Below are 22,659 nucleotides of genomic sequence, written 5' to 3' on the forward strand. Positions count from 1 at the left end.
TGTTGCATGCTGGTTAACAATTCTGCATGCAAAAGGTCATGTTTTAAGTGCGCAAAATGGCTTGATGCATGTGCATTAACAAATTATGTGCGTAAAATGGCTTGTTGTATGCGCATTAACAATTCTGCACGTAAAAGATCACGTTTTGAGTGCGCAAAATGGCACTCAAACATTTTCTTATTATTCATTTTAATTACATGCTGTACTAATGACAATATGCTAACAGAAAGATAATGAAGTATTGTGAACTGAATTTCTAAATAAATTAATTAAAACAAAATCTAAATACAATTATTTGGCTAACAGTAGCGTATACCCAAGTGTAATGGAACATTTTTTGCACTGCATCAACACTTTTATGTTTGGGATCACATTTTTAGCTTTCTAGTATTCTTATCCATTGTTATACCCTTATCAAAAATCATCAAACATCCAATATTGTAACACTGGGTTTATACATGTGCATAAAGCCGTTTTTCTATCTCAAAACATGAGCTTTTACAGAATTTTGTCGCAAATGTCACTCCATATTCAGAGAGGCGGGGCCGTGCGCACGAGCACGAGCCCACCGCTGCAACGTGAGGCGCGAATCCGGGAACACGATGTTTTTCTGGAGCTCCGCCGCCACTCCCCATCCAAAACAACAACAGGGACTAATAATGGGGCACTGTGACATTCAGGGGTTTAACTATAGGCGTTTTTTTGCGTGCAGGGAGCCAAAAAAGTTTTACTTAAAGAGACAGTTCACCCAAAAATACTCACTATTTACTCACCCTCAAGCGGTTTCAAATCAGTAAGCCCTAAATATAAGTAATTGTCATTTAAATACTTTATCACTTTCCTTCCAGCTATACTTATTTGCCAGTAAAACATTTTAGTCTTTTTAAATAAATCTTTTTAAAAACAGCACACTCAGAAATAAGGGCTTAAAAGCTGTCACTTTGGGCCATGCTTTTTAATTTACCCAAGTTGTGTACATATTAGTACATTAAAATTACAAAACCACATCAATGACCTTTATTTCTGAGAGTGTACTGTTTTTAAAATGATATTTTTAAAAGATAATACATTATTTGCTGACCAATGGGTAAAATACAGTAGCTGGGAGGAGAGTGATGAAGCACAAAGATATGAAATGATGATTATTTAGAGCTTACTAAATGAGTCTTATAATGTGTCATCATATCATTATTATTTTAAATATGCCTGGTAGTTTTTGCTATATAAACTACTGGCACTTAGTGGCTGTCTTTATATTATGGGGAAAATCAATGGTAATATATTTAAATATAGTAACAAAAAAAATCTATACAGTTATACTGAATTTAATGTCTACGAGTTTGTGTATGAATGTGCAGTTTGATCTATTAATATCTGATAACTAGGCCCATAGGGAATCTGCACGCGCAGAATTCAGCGGATTTTTAGCCCATCATTGATTCTGTTTATTTACTTGTGTAAATGTGTGTAAAATTAAATTCAATCAGTTTTTAAATTAATTTCAGTAATATTATTGACTAACATGAAAATATTCATATGATTTATCTACAATACATTGTGTAAAGTATTATTTTCTGTCTTTTAGTAGAGATATTACATAAAAGGCTTGCTTTATTTACCAAATAAGTGGATCTAGATGGATTTGCATTGTAAATATTAAATAAAAGTTAAAAAGGTATTATTTTTTAGTTCATATATTAAGGTTTTAGTTATGATGCTCCCAAAATCCGCATAAATCTGTAGATTTTAAACACAATTCTGCGCAGAAATAGCAAAAAATGTCTGCAGATTCCGTCTGGCCCTACTGATAACATATATATACAGTTTTACGAATTATTAGCCCCCCTGTTTATTTTTTCCCCAATTTCTGTTTAACGGAGAGAAGATTTTTTCAGCACATTTATAATCATAATAGTTTTAATAACTCATTTCTAATAACTGATTGATTTTATCTTTGTTATGATGACAGTAAATAATATTTGACTGGATGTTTTTCAATAAACTTCTATACTTAAAGTAACATTTAAAGGCTTAACTAGGTTAATTAGGTTAACTAGGCAGATTAGGGTAATTAGGCAAGTTATTGTATAATGATGGTTTGTTCTGTAGACTATCGGAAACAAATCTAGCTTAAAGGGGCTACTAAAATTGACCTTAAAATGGGTTTTAAAAAATTTAAAACTGCTTTTATCCTAGCTGAAATAAAACAAATAAGACTCTCTCCAGAAGAAAAAATATTATCAGACATACTGTGAAAATTTCCTTGCTCTGTTAAACATCATTTGGGAAATATGTAAAAAAGAAAAAAAATTCAAAGGGGGGCGAATAATTCTGACTTCAACTGTATGTATGTGTATATATATATATATGCTCCAACCCTAATCAAACACAGCTAATGCAACTCATCAAGGTGTTTGAGATTCTTTTGAACTAGATTATTTGGATCAGCTGTGTTTGATTAGGGTTGAAGCAAAACTGTGCAGAGCTGTGGCCCTCCAGAAATTGAGTTTAAGACCCATACTCTACAGTTTGACAAATATTGCTGCTGTTGAATAACATAATGTACTTTTGAGGCTTTTTTTGTCAAGAATGTAGTTGTTTAGATTGCAGATATGCAGGATAGCCTATTTTAAGATATGCAGCCTATTTAAAATATTTATAATTTCGGAGTATCGGATTCAGTGCATCGGCCGCTATCAGCCTATCTGAGCAGACCAAAGAAAGTGACGGTTGACGTTCCGCCACAAGATGGCAACAGAGACCGCATAATAAGTCCTTAGGTCGGAAAAACAGTATTTTCTCAGTGTAAATTTCAAACTACAGCTGAACAAATCATTATAAATCAGGTAAGCGACATTCTTAGTCGATCCCTCTCTTTTGCATTTTATATTGCTGTATTTATACCACATCAACTGGTAGTGTTTGCTTTGCTTTGGCTTTTTTGGGGTTAATTATTGTGATCTCCCGATTGCAACAGAGAGATACTGGGAAATCTATGTATACTGATGACATTTCATACTGTTCAGCCTTATAATCTTAAAATGTGAGCAAACTCACCTGTTTTGTCAACACTATAGACATAACAAGAATCAATCAAACACTAGCTCTAAAGTGACGTTGGTGAATTAGTAACGACTTCTGCTGTACTGACGGTCAGCTTCAGATGTGCATAAATGGGGGATGAAAGTAGTTCCTTTACAAAAGGATTTTTTAGACTCTCCGTGTTTGATTTTCTTTTTTAAACACACAATTATGCCGTCAAACTGTTGTATAAACGCAGTATCACACGAGTAGCAGTGCGATATGGCTGTATATCAGCACTGGTGGGGGCACTAGAGCACTCAGCCTACGGCCTTGAGCCAACGCACGCCTCCCACCATTGCCGATATACATATCGCAGTGCTACTAGTGTGATAGTGCTCATATGTATATATATATATATATATATATATATATATATATATATATATATACAACAGTTATGGCTGGTTCTCAAATCTGATTGGCTGATAGCAGTGTGATATTCTACAATAACAGCACTCGTACAGCCTCTTCACCTTTGTGTATTACTCCGCCCACAAAGAGTGACAGCAGATCAATAAACTCACCACAGTTTGACAAATATTGCAGCTGTTGGACAACATAATGTACTTTTGAGGCTTTTTTAGGCGAGAATTTAGTTGTTTAGATTGCAACTATGCTGTTTATTTATAAGAATAGTGCCTATTTCAAAAAGTTTATAATTTCTGAGAGACAGCGCATCTGTCCATTAGCCAAAGACAGTTGACGTTGTCTATCCACAAGATGGTGCCAGGACCGCCCTTGCTTAAAAGATTCAAACGTGATGCATGATTTCTAACTACAGCTGATCAAATCATTATTAAACTGGTAAGTCATAGTCTAAGTCGATCTCTCTCTTTTGTATAGATTGCAACTATGCAGTTTATTTATAAGGACAGTGCCTATTTTAATAGTTACTTTCCTATCCCAGTTCTCAACAGTGTTATTCAGAGACCTCACCCCCGAACACCCCCTCCTTATCGCAAACACAACAGTAATATGGTAGTGATTGCACTGCTTTTTTTCAGGGTTAATTATTGTGATATCCTGATTGCAACAGAGAAATACTGTAGACTAAGATTGTAAGAAGAAATCTCTGTAGACTGATGACATTTCATATCAAGTTCAGCCTTATAATCTTAAAATGTCAGCAAAATCAGCTGTTGTGTCATCACTTTAGACATTACGCTAGAGAATCATTCAAACACTAGCTCTAAAGTGACGTTGGTGAAGTAGCAATGGTTTCTGCTGTTCTGACATCAGCTGCAGATGTGAATGAATGGCAGAAGAAAGTAATTCCTCTTACAAAAGGGTTTTTAGACTCTCCGTGTTTGACTTTTTTTAAATACTCAATTGTGCCATCGAACTATTGTATAAACGCCAACTATAGCCAACGCACGCCTCCCACCAGTACTGATTTACAGCCATATCGCACTGCTACACATGTGATATTGCTCATAAACTATGCATAAACCTTAAAATAATGTAAAAAAACTTACTCGAAGAAACTGAGAATTTTCAAATATATATATATATATATATATATATATATATATATATATATATATATATATATATATATATATATATATATATATATATATACACACTAGTTTCAAAATTTAAAGCTATACAACCTCAGCGTGCTTTTTACCGATAAAATGCCATAATTAAAATGACCCACTTTTTCAGCTATTTGCTTAGCTCAATTGCTTTTTGACTGCCAGGATAGCAAGGCGTATGACCTAAATATGACAAGATGACCATAAATATGGTTATGATAGTTATGTAATGAATCATAAATTTGATTGGTTACTTCCCCAGACAATAACCCGATTCAACAAGTCGACTTATATTGTAAATGTGAATTTCATAAAAGCGCAGAACTGTTCAACCTCTGTGGTATCAAACTTTAAATATTTTGAGCGAATGGCTTGCAAATGGCTTGCAACGCTAATACCATTCTCATCAAGATTATGTCTGACAGGGGACCATGCCAAAGGGGAGTATTTACTGTGATCATGGTGGGGATCTCTGTAACAGCCAGAGTAACTTTAAGGCATTGTAAAAATCCTAACACTCCTGAGCTAAAGGAGTGGGTCAATATATAATCAGAACGTCCTTATATGAGCGTTTGCTTTATAAACTGCACAATAAGGATAAAGCAGGGTAAATCGGGCATGGGGAAATTCCTAGTTGTGTTCGACATCTGTCTTTGTATCATTTGTATTATATTTATTTATTTATTTTCTCTCTCTCTTATGTTTTGTTTTTATGTGTAATTGACCCACATAATATACCTGTAATGTTTTTGTTATATCCTGTCATGTATTGACAGAAAACAACATAAAAAACTTGAATTTCCAAGCAGAAAGGCACATCATGTCATGTACACCAGCTTCTGAACATTTTTGCCGAGTCAGATCACTGATTGAAGGAACATTGTGGGACACGATGTTCTGTACCGTACAACCCACAAACCCAGGCAAAACGGAGAGAAGGTGTGGTCAGACGTGCCAGATGAGCTGATAAATATACCCATTTGGTTTAGTGGGTTTACTGTATCTCGTTTCACCATAATCTATGAATTATTAACCAGATCTATATCTCAGATAATTGACCTCTTTAAGGCGTGTTCCTCAGGACCCCTATTGAGGACGGGTTATGCGTTTACAAGCTGGACAGAATAGTTTTATTGTATTTATTTTATTATATTCTAGTTTTTTTTATAAAATGCTTTATTAACCCAACATTGGGTCGAATATGGACCAAATATTTGGTTAATACTTTTAATTACATTTGAATGACAGTTTTAGGTCACACTTTATTTTGATGGTCCGTTTGTTGAATTTAAGTTACAATGCATCTACATGCCAAGTAATTCTCATTAGATTATAAGAAGACTTGCGGTTAGGGTTAGTGTAAAATGAAATGTACTTGCAAAGTTACTCATAGTCAGTTAAATGTCTGTTTAGCAGCAGTATCAAGAATATTAAGAAGACAATCTAATACTCTGGACCAGCAAAATAAAGCGTTACCCAGTTTTAAACCCAGCTGTTTGGTTTGGTTTGTACTTGACCCAACATTGGGTTAAAAAACAACATTATTTTCTTTTTTATAGTGCACTATGACAGCAGGACCACTGAGATGAAGCGTTTATTACACTAAACATATCTATAAATGAGCAGTTTTCTGTATTTTCTGGTTCATGTTTTTATTTTTCCTAATTTATTTCTGTTTTTAAATTGCATAATAAGCTCTAGATCTTTCTTCCAACAACTTTTAACCTTGAAAAGTTCGAAAAACTGACTTTTATTAACATTTTTAATAGTGTAAATTGATATATTTGAATCTATTAAACAGTTTAGACCCTTGAGCTCATTTTCGAGGGGGTCCCTAAGAAGTACATAAATCAAACAGAGTACAACACATCATAACAAATGTACATCTAAACAAAACAAAGAAACAAGCAGCCCACTTCACCTGAAACACCTCCCACAGTCTAAAGCAGAGACGTAAAAGTAGGGTCTACAGGCCAAATTGGGTCACACTTTATTTTGATGGTCCGTTTGTTGAATTTAAGTTACATTGCCTCTACATGCCACCTAATTCTCATTAGATTATAAGTAGACTGTTAGTGTTAGTGTAAGTTGACATGTACTTGCAAAGTGTCTTATAGTCAGTTAAATGTCTGTTGAAGGAGCAGTATCAGCAGTTATTAAGCAGACAGTCTACTAATACTCAAATGGACCATCAAAATACAGTGTTACCCAAAGTTGGCCCATTGTAACTTTTGATTTGGCCCACCGTCCCATCTGAGAGGTATGATGGAGAGGTTTGGAACGAACGCCTTTAACACAGAGATCGTCATTTCTAATTTGATGTAATCATTTTTTGTTTGTTTTATTGCTGAGCTACAAAAAAGCAAACTGAAATTAAATGTTTCAATTAAATGTTAGAATGCAGAAGACATTAGCAAGAATTTCAAGGCTAAAACTAGTGTAATTCTGTTATAAATGAGATTGTTTGATTTTATTGCAATAAGTTCAGTATTAAATGTTAAAAAACTGCATTAGTTAATATGAAACAATGTTTTCTAGTCATTTCTAAACATTATTAAATGAACTTGGAAATGACCCATGGCAGCTATATATTTACCTTCGGGCCACTAGCCTCACTCAAGTTTCATTTTTGGCCCTTTATAAGAAAAAGTCTGGGCACCCTGGTCTAAAGCCTAAGCGAACAAAAACATAATCAAAAGAACAGACAGCTGGATACACAAATAAATAATAAGCATTTCAATTGGAACCAATATTAATAACAAAATTAATATTAATAACATTTACAAGTTGTTTCCAACAAAAGAAGATAAATTAGTCCCGAAAAGACTACATTAAGTCTTAATTGATCTAAAAGAAGAAGGAAGAGTATAGGAGCTTTGTATTGAAAAGACCTACAGTCACTTTCTGTTGTAATTCTTGGAACAAAAAAGTAATTCTGTTGCATATGTGGAAGAGAATATGAAGAGGTAAATGCAACAAAAAACTGCTTCAAATGAGAAGGGAAACTAAAATAAACACATTTAAAAAGATGTAAAAGGTGTTGGATATTACTGAACTCCTTATAATAACCTGTCAGTACATTTTCTCTTATTTTACAGGCTTATTTTCCCTCTATATTATTTCTTATTATATTATTTCAATCTAAAATGTCAATAAAAGTCACTTTGTTAAGCTGCAGAGTTGAATACAGTATGTATAATATAGTGTATATCAGGATGCTCATATACAGATCACTGATTTTCTGTAAAGAGTATATTTGAAAAGGTCTTCCCAATAAACACACAGTCAGCTGCTGACACCTGCTGGACAAACTAGATCTCTGCAGATTGTTTTTCCAAGAATGTTGATGGCCCCCGTTAATTTCACAGGGAAATTAAAATACTATGGTAAACAACGCTTTGCTTATGTGTTCTTCAAAATCTCTTTCTTCTTTGTACATCGGAGGATCAATCGCTTTAATATTTCAGTAGCTTGATTTTTTTAGATAGTTGAAATAGTTTAAAAATATTGAGTTAATGCAATAAATCTTCAATTTAGCTACTTTGCATTTCATTAAATAACACTGATACGTGCAATACTGAATGGCTTGTATTTAAAAGTTGCACACACACACACACGCATGCACGCACACACGCACACACACACACACACACACACACACACACACACACACACACACACGCGCACACACACACGCACACACACACACACACACACACACACACATGCCCTATATATATGTCCTGCTTTACAGTATTTTTATTGATAAACTGGAATGAAACTGTAGTATAATTTATTTTTCACTAGTAAACTGTGGTGTATTGAAATATACCCAATTGTTTTGTCATTTGTTTATTATGGTATAATAGCTAATTTGGGGTGAACTCTTTAATATTTCAGTAGCTTGATTTTTTAGATAGTTGAAATAGTTAAAAATATTGAGTTAATGCAATAAATCTTCAATTTAGCTACTTTGCATTTCATTAAATAACACTGTCACGTGCAATACTGAATGGCTTGTATTTAAAAGTTGCAAATATATATATATATATATATATATATATATATATATATATATATATATATATATATATATATATATATAATATACATATATGTATATATATGTATATGTATATATATGTATATGTATATATATGTATATGTATATATATATGTATATATATGTGTGTGTATATATATATATATGTATGTATATATATATATATATATATATATATATATATATATATATATATATATATATATATATATATGATATATCCATATATATATATATATCCATATATATATATATATATATATATATATATATATATATATATTATATATATATATATATATATATATATATATATATATAATCTCTTTTAAATAATAAAGCTGTGGCTGTAATATAATATACTGTTTTAAAGTGTATTATACTGACTGTATATATAGTTTTTACAGTATTTGTATTGATAAACTGGAATGATACTGTAGTATAATTTAGTTTTAACTAATAAACTGTGGTGTATTGTAATATACCCGCCTGTTTTGTCATTGGTTTATTATGGTAAGTGCTTATTCTGTGTGAACTCTGTTTAATATTTCAGTAGCTTGATTTTTTTAGATAGGTGCAATAGTTAATAAATACTGAGTTAATGCAATAAATGTTCAATTTTTTTTAAGGCATTTTATAAAATAACACTGTCACCTGCAATGCTGAATGGCTTGTACAGTATATTTAAAAGTGGCACATATATAAAAAAAATCTCTAATCTCAATACAGCTCAGGCTATAATATAATATGCTGTACCAACACAATATAAAGTGTATTGTACTGACTGTATATATTGTTTTTACAGTATTTATATTAATACGCTGGAACTGTATAATTTAGTTTTTACTAATAAACTGGTGTATTGTCATATACCCGACTGTTTTGTCACTTGTTTATTATGGTAATAGCATTTTTTAATAGTTGCTTATTAATAAAAATAGCCTAATTATCATAAATTTGGTTACTTTTTTAGTGAAAGTGTATTAAATGAGCCAGATTGTAAATATATGCGACTATTTTGTCATTTGTTTATTATTGAAACGATACAAGTACCACAACATATTCATTCAAGTATTGTTCAAAAACGCGTTGGTAGATTTTTTTTCCCTGTGGGGTTGTTATTTGGACGTTTACAATACTTATATTTTAGGATATTGACAGCAGTGATCAATTTCATCTGTTTCTGAGAGAAAAAAAGAAAATTATACTATACTAACAGTCCGTATGATTGAGGAAATGATGTTAATTTTAGGGGAACTGTTGCTTTAAGACGCACAGCTGAACTCATTAACTTTAATGAAAACGCGGTCTGATGTGGTGAGAACAGCAATGTTTGACATTTTAGGTGAAATTGGCAGCGATTAACCGGCCTTTGGCATTTTGTGGTGTGTCTTTCTTATTATTATAGCTGAGTCGTGATGTGTGTGAAAGGTTAGTGTGTGTTGAACAGACACTTTAGCACCATCGTGTGATTTGACACCGACTTACGAACTCCTGACTAATACACGGGCAATATTCCTCATCTTATCGCTGCGTGTATCGGACACAGTGACATATGGTTTATGGAGATTTTAATTTGATAAGGTTATGTGATGATTTGTAGGTTACGGCTTTATGTTGCTAATAAACGATGATTATCCATAGTTATTTTACAGACTGAAGTTAACGTTAGCCACCTTTTTTGTTGTGAAATTGCTGTAACAAAATACGCCATTAAACAGTAATAATTACTGATAATACCGGGAATAATATATTATGAAATGGATATAAAAATCACTCGACACACGGAGGGAAGTAAACATGATAAACATAACAGAAATATTGCATTGGAGCTTAAGTGAACTTTATAACGCAAAACAATATTACGCAGGATATTAACATACAGCTATTCTGTGTCAGTTAAATCAGTTGACTGTTGAAATTCAAAATTTTAACCTAAAGGATTGAGTTATTATATGAATATCCAAATAAAGGTTAAAAATAACCCAACAAAGCACATATTTTAACTCAACCATTGCGTTAAATAAATAACTCAACGTTTTTTTAGAGTGTAATCAGTATAAACCAATATTTAAGTAGCGACCCTTTGAAAAACGCGGGAAAGGGCTCGTTTACCTCATGTAGCCTAACCACCACCCAAGGAAAGTAAAACTTTTTTCGTAAACTTTTAACTCTTTTGGTATGTTCATTTGTTTAGTCACTGTATATGATGAAGAAATTGTTAGTAAAAACCCCTCAGAGATCTTCACTATGTTTTTTTTTTTCCCTGCAGAGACTCGCAGGAAAGCAGATCCTCAGGAGAACAGGTAGCGGATGAACTTCGAGTAAGTCATTTTAAAAAACTGTTTTTATGTCAGTATATCTTCACAAGTATTAATATTGACATTAATAGGTAATAATTCAGGTGAAAATTAGCATCCTCATGAGAAATTAGGCTTCTTAAATATTCCCTTTTGAGTAGGCGAGTTAAGAACAAATCTAATCTTTTATAATGTCACACGCGCACACATTTAAAATAAAGTACAATAAGTGTTATATTAAGTAATTATTACCCCATATAAGCAATTCCATGCAAATGTCAACCTTGCCATGAAGAAAAAAAAGTTTTTACCAAAATACGGAAACCGTTTCTGCATTTTTTTGTGTAGGTAAGTATTTTACAGTACTTTAAAAATCCTCAAAAATGTATCTGTCAATGTTTTCAGACTATTATATTTTATTTACCAAAGTCACACAAGTGGCAATTTCACATCCATAACCACACTATTTTTTTCCTCATAAATGCAAAAAATATTAAATAAAATAAAGTCAATCATTTTGGTTCTATAGTGAGCCGACTCCTATCCTTTTGATAAGCAGTATTTCTTTTGGGTTGTGCAGTTTAATTCACAGAATTTCTACAACGTATGTTGTATACTGCAAACTCGCATACTTTTTTGGTCACATCCATAATGCATGTTTACTTCCCTCATTTAAAGTCCAACACATGTTTATTCATTGATATTTTTCTGGTCCCATAACTCTGTGGTCAGTTGTTCTGGAAAATATTAACAGATGTTTCAATATAATGTTAGCATATACTTTCTATGTCAATTTATGTGTTGAGTTTTTACTGCAAATGTCTCATTCATACTGCTGGAATTGCTCATATACAGAGAGAGATTTTTTTTATATTTCTACATGTATAAATTATTATATAATAGATGTGGGATATATTTGTGGAACTAATAATGCTTGAAGAAAATGCCTTTGATAGTAATTTATAATTTTGTGATGTTTTGCAAGCATAATTTGTAAGTTTTTGACCTAAATTTGGTAAAATAATTTCCGGATTTGAAAGACTACCACAACAGACTGAAGCCACAAAAAGCGTCCATTAAATGGCATAACATATATGCGGCTGATAAATTTTCAGTGGCCGAAAATTCGGTACATCTCTAATATCAACACACTTTAGATTCTCATTGTTGCATATTTCTGCAGTGTGATTAGCTCTTAGGTCAATATAGAGTAAAAAAGTCCAGAGCTTATCACTGTTATTGACATAAATATTGTGATTTGATATATATATATATATATATATATATATATATATATATATATATATATATATATATATATATATATATATATATATATATAAATAATATTGTTTACTGGCCCAGTCCTATTTCAAGACTTATTTTCGAAACAAATATAAGCACAAAATAAATCTGATCAGAAGCATGGAATAGATACGGTGAGGTACAGATTGCAAAAGAATGCTCCCATTTTCAATACATAACCAGAGCTCTTGCATGACATTTATTAGATACACGTGTAGAATAAATTATTTTAATTAATCTATTTAAAAAAAAATCTGCTTTTGTAAGCGCTAAGTGAGGTAAACCTACATGTATTATAGCATATTGTAACTTTTTCTCTTTTTCAAAATAACCAAATATTAGTTTAGCCAATATTCTGGATAATTATTAGTAATGTATTAATATCAACTGATATATCAATTGCTTACTATGGACCCTTTCACAAGCCCGTTATTACGCATTTAACAGCCATCATAATCTTAAATCCTTAAAAGTTTTTAATATTTTTATAAAAAAAAAAACCGTATGAACATTTATATGTATTTATGTTCCTTCCTAATCTGTAACTGCCTCTCTGGCTATACCACTAACTGTACTCTCTCTCTCAAAAAAAAAAACAACAACTTGCATTACTAATGCTTCGCTTCTTAGACTTTACACACCTGAAACTTGTCTATAGCACTTGTTCACTGCTGCTCTTATAGTTGTGTAAATTGCTTCCTTGTCCTCATTTGTAAGTCGCTTTGGATAAAAGCGTCTGCTAAATGACTAAATGTAAATGTATGTATTGTATCATCTTTGCTTCAAATTACAAAAAAAACCCAACTTACCGCTTGTGTGAGGCGTTTCTAATGCAGCGTCTGTGGGACACAACAGTCAATTTGATGTTATTCTCTCCTCTGGCTGCCGTTTTCGGTCTCACACAATTTTTTTCCTTTTTCTGAACATCTTTATAACATCATCATGGAGTTTTTCTTTTATTTGAGCAAATAAGATTGTAAAAAATTATTTGTTGTATTCTCCCATTCCCTGCGCTGTAAGTTTTCCCAACTATGATGACTTCCGCTACCGAGAAACCCGTAAATGTGAAAAGGGTCTATTCTTTCAAACATTATGTACGTATTTAAACATTTTAACTGTGTGCATGTTTGCAGTGATTGTAAAACACTATATATAGTTCTGGGAAATGCATCAAACCAGCTGCTAGTGTTCATTATTATTAATAATAATAATATTTATTATTATTATTATTATTCACTAGAGAGAGAGAGAAATGTCAAACTGAAAACATGCACCAAACATATGACTTAACATACAATAAATGACAATTCAGCCACAGTGTTTATTTATGGTGTTTTTTTTCCATTAAGCAAGTGCACAACAGTCCATTCTGGCCAGAGGTGGCATGTAGCAATATGTACACATTATTATTATTATTATTTTTTTTTTTAACATTTTACCTTTTTTTTTTTTTTTTTATTCACAAGCAAGCCTATCGTCAAGTGGCTGCCATGACTTTTGAGTTTTAAAAAATACATACAAACAAAAACAAGAGGGCAAGAGAGTTTTGGAGTCGGATGGATGCCGTTTATCATGCATGGAAATAGTACGGACTTCTAACAAAAGGAGAAACTAACAAACAAAAATAATGAAGTAATACACTTTTACGGCGATGAGAAGAAAAAAAAACTCAGAAGCTGTATTTGTTCCTGATGCCACTTAAAAAGAAAGCATATACATACAATAAGGACAATAATAATAACAGTAATAATAACAATAGTATTCCTTTTCTCCTAAGGTACTTCAAACATTCAGATAATTGGAAAATAAAGTCCCAATCTACTCTTTGTATCAAAAGAAGCTTTCAAGTCAACAAGGAACAAAGGACAGGAGTTTTGTTCACAGAAAGGTCTACAGGAAGTTGGAAGGAAGAGGGCCAGATGTATTGTTGCACTTGGTGAGTGTGCTTTCAGCAGACGGGGAGAGGTAGAGGCACAGTAGGGCTGAGGGGAATATAGTGTGTGTGTGTAAGTGTGTGTGTGGCTGCTTTATGTGGCGTATCTCTTCGTCCACTGTTTGGCTATTCTGTCATGTTCCGTTCTGTTGGTCAAGTACTGTGTGGCGATGCTCCCGACCAGAGGATCAGCTGCGGATGCAAAGAGATTTGTTAGATGCTGAACTGTAAAGATGGACGATGTGTTTCTCAGGCTACTTTGAAGTTAAGATTTTAACATGACACAAATAAAACAGCAGTAGGGCTGCACGACATTGCAATGATCTAACATTGTGATTTATTCATTTTTTTTATTCTGCAATATACAGAATTTTTTTTTTCTTTTTAAAATATTTTCCAAATGATGTTTAACAGAGCAGTTTTACTTAATAATCCCTCACCAAATCTTGCCGTGAGCGAGATGGAGAAAGTTCAAAACAAGGTCCGCTTATATGCTTCAGCGCCAAAACACAAACTGGTCTGTTAAATATAATATTAATATATAAAATGACAGAGAAATATCCACAGTTTCAGAGTAGCTCATATTAGCCTAAATAATTTTCTGACAATCCATATTGCGCCCGCCAGTTTCACTATTATTTGTTTAATCAACTACTTTGACCACAATGAGCCAGGCTTTAAAACTATTCGCAGCACTTGAAGTATTCCCCTCGGAAGAATAAGCTCAGTTGGAAGGTCGAGAAGGATGAGAGAACAGAAACTTATTGTGAGAATAATTTTAGGGAGCGGCGCACGCCACGTCTGCGCAGCCGGATGCGTGACTGAAGAGTTTGATGTGTCACTCCTGTATCTGCGGTCACTTTCAAAACTGAGCAGCACAAAGGGAAGTGCATTGAGGATCTGTACAATGTATTGAGTCTTTTATAATTTAAAAGTTCAGGTTGGCCTATTTTGTGTGTGAAGAGCAGGTAATAACACTCTCTACTCCAGTGTTGCGAATGCGATTTGCTGTTCTAACACAGCATGATTTAGAAACGGCAATAAACTCCTTGTTGCAGGTCACAATGAAGCCCTTTAATGCAAAACTAAATGCATTTCTCCACTGATTCTTTGAACTAATAGGAACGAATCCTTGGAGAATGTTTTTTGTCTTGTTATAAACAAATGCGATACGCAGTTTGAATTATGAATGAATGGAGAATGATTGACAGGCGCAGCGGCGGGAAGCACTGAACTGAACATGAATTTGCACATGAATATTCATCTGTACTTCACATTAAACTATAGAATGGCTTCAGAACATTTGGGATATAGTAGGCTTACATGACAACTTTCTAGTGCCTTATAATAGGCTACATGGCTTAGTTGGCTTATAAACATAGTATATAGCGCACGCGCAAGATTGGATTTGGATTTATGCAAACACACACACTATAATCTGCTGTTTTACTCCAAAATATTCCATATTAAGGTTAGGAACTTTTTTTTTTTTGCACAGGCCTATCTAAAGAGTTAATGTTTTCAACAGATGATTAACAGTAGAAATGACAAATTTTACCACAGAGAAAACCAGCAACAATCAAGAATGCATGATTATATGCTGTCATGGCTTTGCAATATACATGTCATTATAATGGAAGTCAATGGGGCAAAAACAGCCACCAACATAACCAAAGGGTAGTCCATTTGAACAGTACACAAGGGTTAATGTGTCTGTGCTCTTTGGATAAGGGATTCTTAAAGGTATACAAACATCAGTCCAAGGCATTCAACTTGACTAGATTTTCACTTGGACTGATTTTTGTATACATTTAAGAGTCCTTTACCCAAACAGGACTGATTTAAACCTGAATGTTCAGCACTCGAGATGTGAATGATGTAGATTCTCACCAGGGTTGCAGTCTGTGAGTAGAGAGCAGATGGACAGCAGCACCTTAGAGATGGTCAGAGCAGGACTCCAGTTGTCCTTCAGGATGTCCAGACAGATCACACCCTGACTGTTGATGTTACAGTGGTAGATCCTCGTACGAAATGTTACCTGAGAAAACACCATTCACTTATTTACCTTAATCTAAATAGGGCGATAGTATTATTAAAGTACACATGAAATCAAAACTGACTATATTGATTTTGTTAGCTCACATTGCTAGTTTTGTGCTGAACAATTCGTCTGTACATGGCATTAAGAGGAAAAAAAAAATAGTTTGCCCTTTTAATCTAAAATTGAAATCTGAAAATACCTTTCCTGTTTTTTTTTTCAGTTAAATTCTCAGATTATGTCTGTCTGCGGTATAGTGGACAGAAATGGTGAGCAGGAGTCTGTTAGGTTGTAATAACTCTCCCCAAACTGCTTTTCTCCATCTTTCTGAATGAAATGCCTACTTCACTACATCCAATCAGCTCACAGTAGAAGAAAAAACAAGCCACGCCCACTGTTTTCTCATTTAATATTTTATTAATGACCAATTCTTTGTTAATTTAAACATTTCTCTCAGAACTGCGTCACAATACAAAATAAAAATTTGTATTTACTTGTCTTTATGTAAAGGGAACATAGTTTACCTCTTTTTTTATAACTTAATATTAATATTATGGTTCTTCTGAGTGTGCCAGTTTAGGTTCAGTTTAAAACACAATTCAGATTTTTTATTATAATGTGTTAAAAAGTGTCATGTTGGGGGCGTGTCCACAGTTTGCTGATTTATGGGTGTGTTGCTTCACATGTAAATTAGTTTTGGCTTCCCGCCAACGTAACAAGGGGGCGGGGCCATGAGCTCACCCGCTCTGCGTTTGCAACAGTCTGACAAGCAGACGGAGAAGGAGACAGAGGATCACCATTCAGTCGTACATGTACGAGTCTGACAGACCAAGCAGAGAGTACAAAATCATTTGTGTCTTTGTACAGTTTTACAGTCAACTGTGTGCTAGTTTCAAGTGCCGAGCTTGTAAACAGAAACTAATAACCACGCACACTGAATTAACTTTGACTGAGGCACCGGATGCGCCGCTCGAAGCCGCGACACGGCACACCAGACACTCTCTGTGGCGCACCAGAAGCATGAAGTGTCCCGAATCGTCGCGCCACACATTTTTGAATTCTAAATATAGGTTTCTGCAGCAGTCCGCGGCGCCCAGCCGTCGACTTGAGTGTACCCTGATAGAAACCTATGTTTAGAATTCTAAAACGCATGCTAGTTAAGATCACAGGGAGCTTCTGGGATCGCGAGAAATGCAAACGGCTGAAGTATAAGGTAGACTCCATGAGAAGTACACATGTTTGCAAACCTACCTACAGATACAACCAATAATTGCAATTAGAGCGATAATGTGGAGAATATTGATCTTGTGTTGAGCCCAATGAGCCTTGCATCTAAAAATAGAGCTAGGGTGTTCCTTTAGTGATATCGCTTCGACTCACGCTGAAAATGGCGGACGTGAATTAACAAACTGAGGATATGATGATGTGCCTGTCAATCAATATTGGTGGGTGGGGGGACCGCTCTCCTACGTCAGGTAGCGGTCGATTTGAAAACAGCTCCAATTGGTCCACCGTTTTTTATGTTTTTAAATTGAAAAAAAAGCACTGGGTGTGCTTATATCACCCTAATATGACGGTCTATACACCATACATGCACATATGTCTGTCCAAACAGATTGAAAAGTAGATTTTTTACCATAGGTGCCCTTTAACATTTAATTTAAAATGTTTATTTTATATATATATATATATATATATATATATATTTTAAACTTGGCATCTTGTATTTTAATGTGTCCTTATGAAATGCTTGATTACTTATTGTATTATGATAAATCATTTATAATAATTGAATAACATTTTATTAATTTAATGTTTTTGGTTTTACATTTTTATTTTATCTGGTTTGAAAACCACTAGTTATTATTAATTTATTTGTATTTTTTATTGTTGTTTTGAAATTGTATGAACACAAACATAAAGGGCATGTGTTCATGTATCATGTAATAATAAAAAAAACCCTACAGGGAGTTATAAAAACCAAACAAAAACTAGCCTGTTAGCCTGAAGAGTAAATGAGAGAAGCAACACCAACACATTAAATCAGTCATTGTGTGTAGTAATTAGCAAGTATTTCTTCTTCACAGCACAGTAAATGTACAATTTACATTTTAAACGGATCAATTATATTGTCAATGTATTAAAAATAGATGCACAAATATTTTAATGCAGAAAAGGAGATTTAAAATCAGGGATAAATTAAGATGCATGCTGTAGTCAAGTAAACACAGCCTACTGAATTCAGCAGATTGTGGTCTGCCTCAGGACTGTAACTGTGCCATGATGTAAATGACAAATATATAATGCATGTGTGTGTTGTCGTGTGAATAATTCCTCTGAATCTCAATCTTGAGCAAACAAACACCAGCATCTGAGCAGTCAATCTATTTCTTTATGTTAGTTTAGGTTATGCCACACTAATCTCTCACATACACTGCAAACTTAACTCTGTATGAACTGAAACCGCATCGGCATGTAGTTTGTGTGTGTGTGGCATCTGTGTTAGAGCCTGGGACTTTCAGAGCAGACCTTTAATGGACCTTGACATTCCTTGCCTTGAGATTCATGACAGTTTAATAGGCAGCAGAACAACTTCCTCTATCCTGATTCCTGTGTCTACATACACAGCCACAGGAGCCAGAGAACAAACACAGAGGAAAATAAGAATAATCAACATCCTACTTTACAGTTTATAGACAGAATGAATAATTTTATAGGATTGGGACAGAGACACACGTCTGGGATGAAAAATAAATACTACCTTCTGCAAATGAATAATAATAATAATAAAACACTGGTTGAAATTAGTAAAACAAATGACTAGTTACAGTTCTACTGCAAACAATTATATGATCAATTAGTCCAGACAGAATATGTCTTGTTTCATTGTAAGGTAATCATTTTCTCACTTAATTTTATAAGCTAGATTAAGTTTTATAAGCTGTTTTGAGTCAGTTTAACATGTTTTCATTTTAATTTAATTAGTTTTAATTTAATTTTTATCATTTTTTGTACTAATTATTTTTTTGAATCCAGTTTTTATTATTTTAGTTCAAATGTATACCTGATGATTTCATTTGAACAATATTTGATTTGATTTGATCTAAATTATCTATTATATTTTGGTGTTCTATAAAGCAATTAAGATTAATAAAGCATTGATTTAAAATAAGTCTATTTAATAATAAAACACTGATTAAAATACTAGGAGTAGACTTTTTAAATGTTTTTTAATTGTACAATTTTAATGTAATTTGTTTTACTTTAATTTTAATCTTTTGTGGTACTAATTATTTTTAAATTAGATTGTTTTAATCCAGTTGTCATGATTGATTCTGTGATTCATGGCTTATTTATTTTATTCATTTATTTTTATCTAAATTATGTATTATTTATTTGTGTTCTATAAATGGATAATATCAAAATATGGTTAAAATAACTCAAATTAATAATAAAACACTGATTAAAATAAGTTAAAAAAAATAGTTACAGGAGGAATATATTTTTTTATTTGATTGTTTTTAATTTTTAAATCATTTTTTTTCTTTCCAATTATTAGATTATATTAATCCATTTGTCATGATTTATTCAGTTCAATAATACTTGATTATTTCATTTTTATCATTGTTTTATTTTATTTCATCTAAATTATGTAGTATTTTTGTATTTACAGAATAAAAGATTAAAATAAGTAACATTAATAATAAAACACTGATTAAAATAAGTAAAAATATGACTAGTTACAGTACTAGGAGTAGAATTATTATTTTTTTTGTACTAAGGTTTTTATTTATTAGGTTATTTTAATCCAGTTGTCATGATTTATTGAGTTCATATTGACACTTGGTTATTTCTCTTTAATCATAATATTTTATTTTATTTCACCTGAATGATGTATTATTATTTGTTTGTGTTCTATAAACCGATTAAAATAAAAAATGATAAAATAAAATAATAAAAATTAACAAGACACTGATTAAAAAAAGTAAATGAATAGTTACAGTACAAGTAGAATTTTTATTTTCATTTTATTTAATTACTTTTACTTAATTTTTTGGTACAATTTTAATTATTCGATTATTTTAAACCTGATTCAATTTAATTCAACTTTATTTCTAAAGCACGTTTCACAATGCAGATTGTCAAAGGAGCTTAAAGAAGCAATAAATTGCCGTAATATTTTAAAGCCATAATATCCCATCAATTCATGATAAAGTAAAAGATTTAATAGTTACAGTACTAAAATGAGTAGAAAATATGAAATGCAAATAATTATTTAATATTTTCCAAATAAATATTTGAACCCTATTTATTACACAAGGATGATCATTTGGGTGATATCAAAATACTGAAATTATTAAATTATAAGACTAATTTAAAAGTTAAAACATTTTCTTTTGAAGTCTTTATACTTTGCTGACAGAATGCGTAATGTTTTTCATCATTTAAAGTAATGCCGCCACCTATTGGGATCAAAATGTAACTTGCAGATTCATTAGTTGTTGACTGATCTGGGCTTTTTAATGCATGTATGATGGGATGTATAAAACAGCATTTTATCACATCGGAATTCTAAGCTTTAATCTGATATTTTTTTGTCAACTTTATGAACATGAGTTATTACATAAACTAAATTACCTTGAATCCACTTGAGAGCCAATCAGGGTCGTCTCAGAATCCAACATAATTAGCCCTCCTGTGAAATTTGTATTCTTTTTCAAATATTAAGTGTTTTTAAGCATTAAGTGTATGTTTAAATTCCTGTTACTGGCAGATTCAGAGTATTACGGTGCTGCTGTCTTAAAAACAATAATGCATTTTACACAAGAACTAAAAGATGCATGTATGTATGCAACATTTATATGGAGACGATTCTACATTTTTAAATGCCGCTTATAAAAATCTCACTCTTAAAAAAAAAAAAATAAATAAATAAAAATTAAAAGTTTGTCTAGAGGGTGGCTCAGTGGTTCTCACTGTCACCTCAAAGCAAGAAGGTCACTGCTTTGAGTCCCGGCTGGGTCAGTTGGCACTTCTGTGTGGAGTTTGCAAGTTCTCCAAGAGTTGGTGTGGGTTTCCTCCTGGTGCTCTGGTTTCTCCCACAGTCCAAACACATGCGCTATTTTTAAATTGGGTAAACTAAATTGCTCGTTGTGTATGAGTGTGTATGGGTGTTTCCTAGTACTGGGTTGCAGCTGGAAGGGCATCCGCTGTGTAAAACATATGCTGGATAAGTTGGCGGTTCATTCCGCTGTGGCGACCCCTGATGAATAATGGGACTAAGCCGAAGGAAAATGAATGAATGAAAATAAACTAAACAGTTACACTGCAGATCTTGATGGTCAATTCCGATTTTGTGGCTGTAGCTGATTTTTTTCATCTTTTAAAAGTGACTCGTATCCGATTGGCTGTATTTACACAGCACGTGGCAAAGCCGCAATGAGCAAGAAAAAAAAAAGAGAGGGTGCTGACTGACAGCTGATAATAAAAGAGCACCCTTTTCTCCATTGATGTATTTAATCTGTTCACAGGGTTAATTTTTAAAATTCTTTTTGACAAGTTGTTTCTCTTTAGTTTATGACAGAAAAGTTCTCATTTGGCTATCTTCTTTTAATCTAGGCCTTTTTTAACCAGTAGGCGTCTTAACGTCATTTCCATGGCGTGATTTATGCAACAGTTTTAGTCTAGCCTATATTGTTTACGTGGTTGATATTGCGCTCTCTCTCTCTCTCTCTCTCTCTCTCTCTCTCTCTCTCTCTCTCATTAACATGTTTAAAACTTGTACTATCTGACAATATAAAAGCTTTTTTAGTCCTCGTGTAAGAGACTTTTTCTTGTAAGAGATTTTTGGCTCTGCTGAAGTCTGTTCTGAAACGAAAGAGTTAACGTCATACGCTATGGTTTTTAATGATGCGCGAGCGGTGCGACTCGCATTGAAAATCCGATCTACCTGCTTACACTGCAAACACGAGAACACCGATCTGATTCATATTGGATAAATTTCCACATATGAACAAGGCCTGAATCTGATTTGAGTAAATGGGAATCTATGTGATTTTTTTTTATTTTATTTATTTATTTATTTTTTTTTCCTACTCACACGTACATTGGCCGTATCCGATCTGTGCCACATGGGAGAAAAAAAATCGTAATTGGGTCACTTGAACCATGCAGTGTAAATGCAGCCTATGTTTTCAGACATGTCTATGCTCATTTTTTAGACCATTACAATACCAATGTTTAAATTCAGAGTTTATGCTGGAATAACCATGGTGGAATTTAGTGGCATAACCCTGAATTATTAAAATTAATATTATTATTATTATTATTATACATTTTCTTTTATATACAACAAACTAACAAAAAAAAAACAAAACGAACGAAAAATTGCGAGAAAT

The 22,659-nt window shown here is 32.8% G+C and overlaps 1 protein-coding gene across 1 annotated transcript in view; it reads right to left on the minus strand.

Annotated features, from left to right (window-relative positions):
• Positions 1-13,591: 13,591 nt before the first annotated feature.
• Positions 13,592-22,659, minus strand: part of ube2e2 (ubiquitin-conjugating enzyme E2E 2) — a 55,244-nt gene continuing 46,176 nt past the window's right edge. The window contains exons 5-6 of the mRNA XM_056475710.1: positions 16,114-16,261; positions 13,592-14,415 (exon numbers count right to left, since the gene is read on the minus strand). Coding sequence (XP_056331685.1) covers positions 14,318-14,415; positions 16,114-16,261 — 246 coding nt within the window. The 3' untranslated portion in view covers positions 13,592-14,317. The remainder of the gene's footprint in view (positions 14,416-16,113; positions 16,262-22,659) is intronic.

Source organism: Danio aesculapii, chromosome 16, assembly GCF_903798145.1.
Source record: "Danio aesculapii chromosome 16, fDanAes4.1, whole genome shotgun sequence".
Classification (NCBI taxonomy): domain Eukaryota; kingdom Metazoa; phylum Chordata; class Actinopteri; order Cypriniformes; family Danionidae; genus Danio; species Danio aesculapii.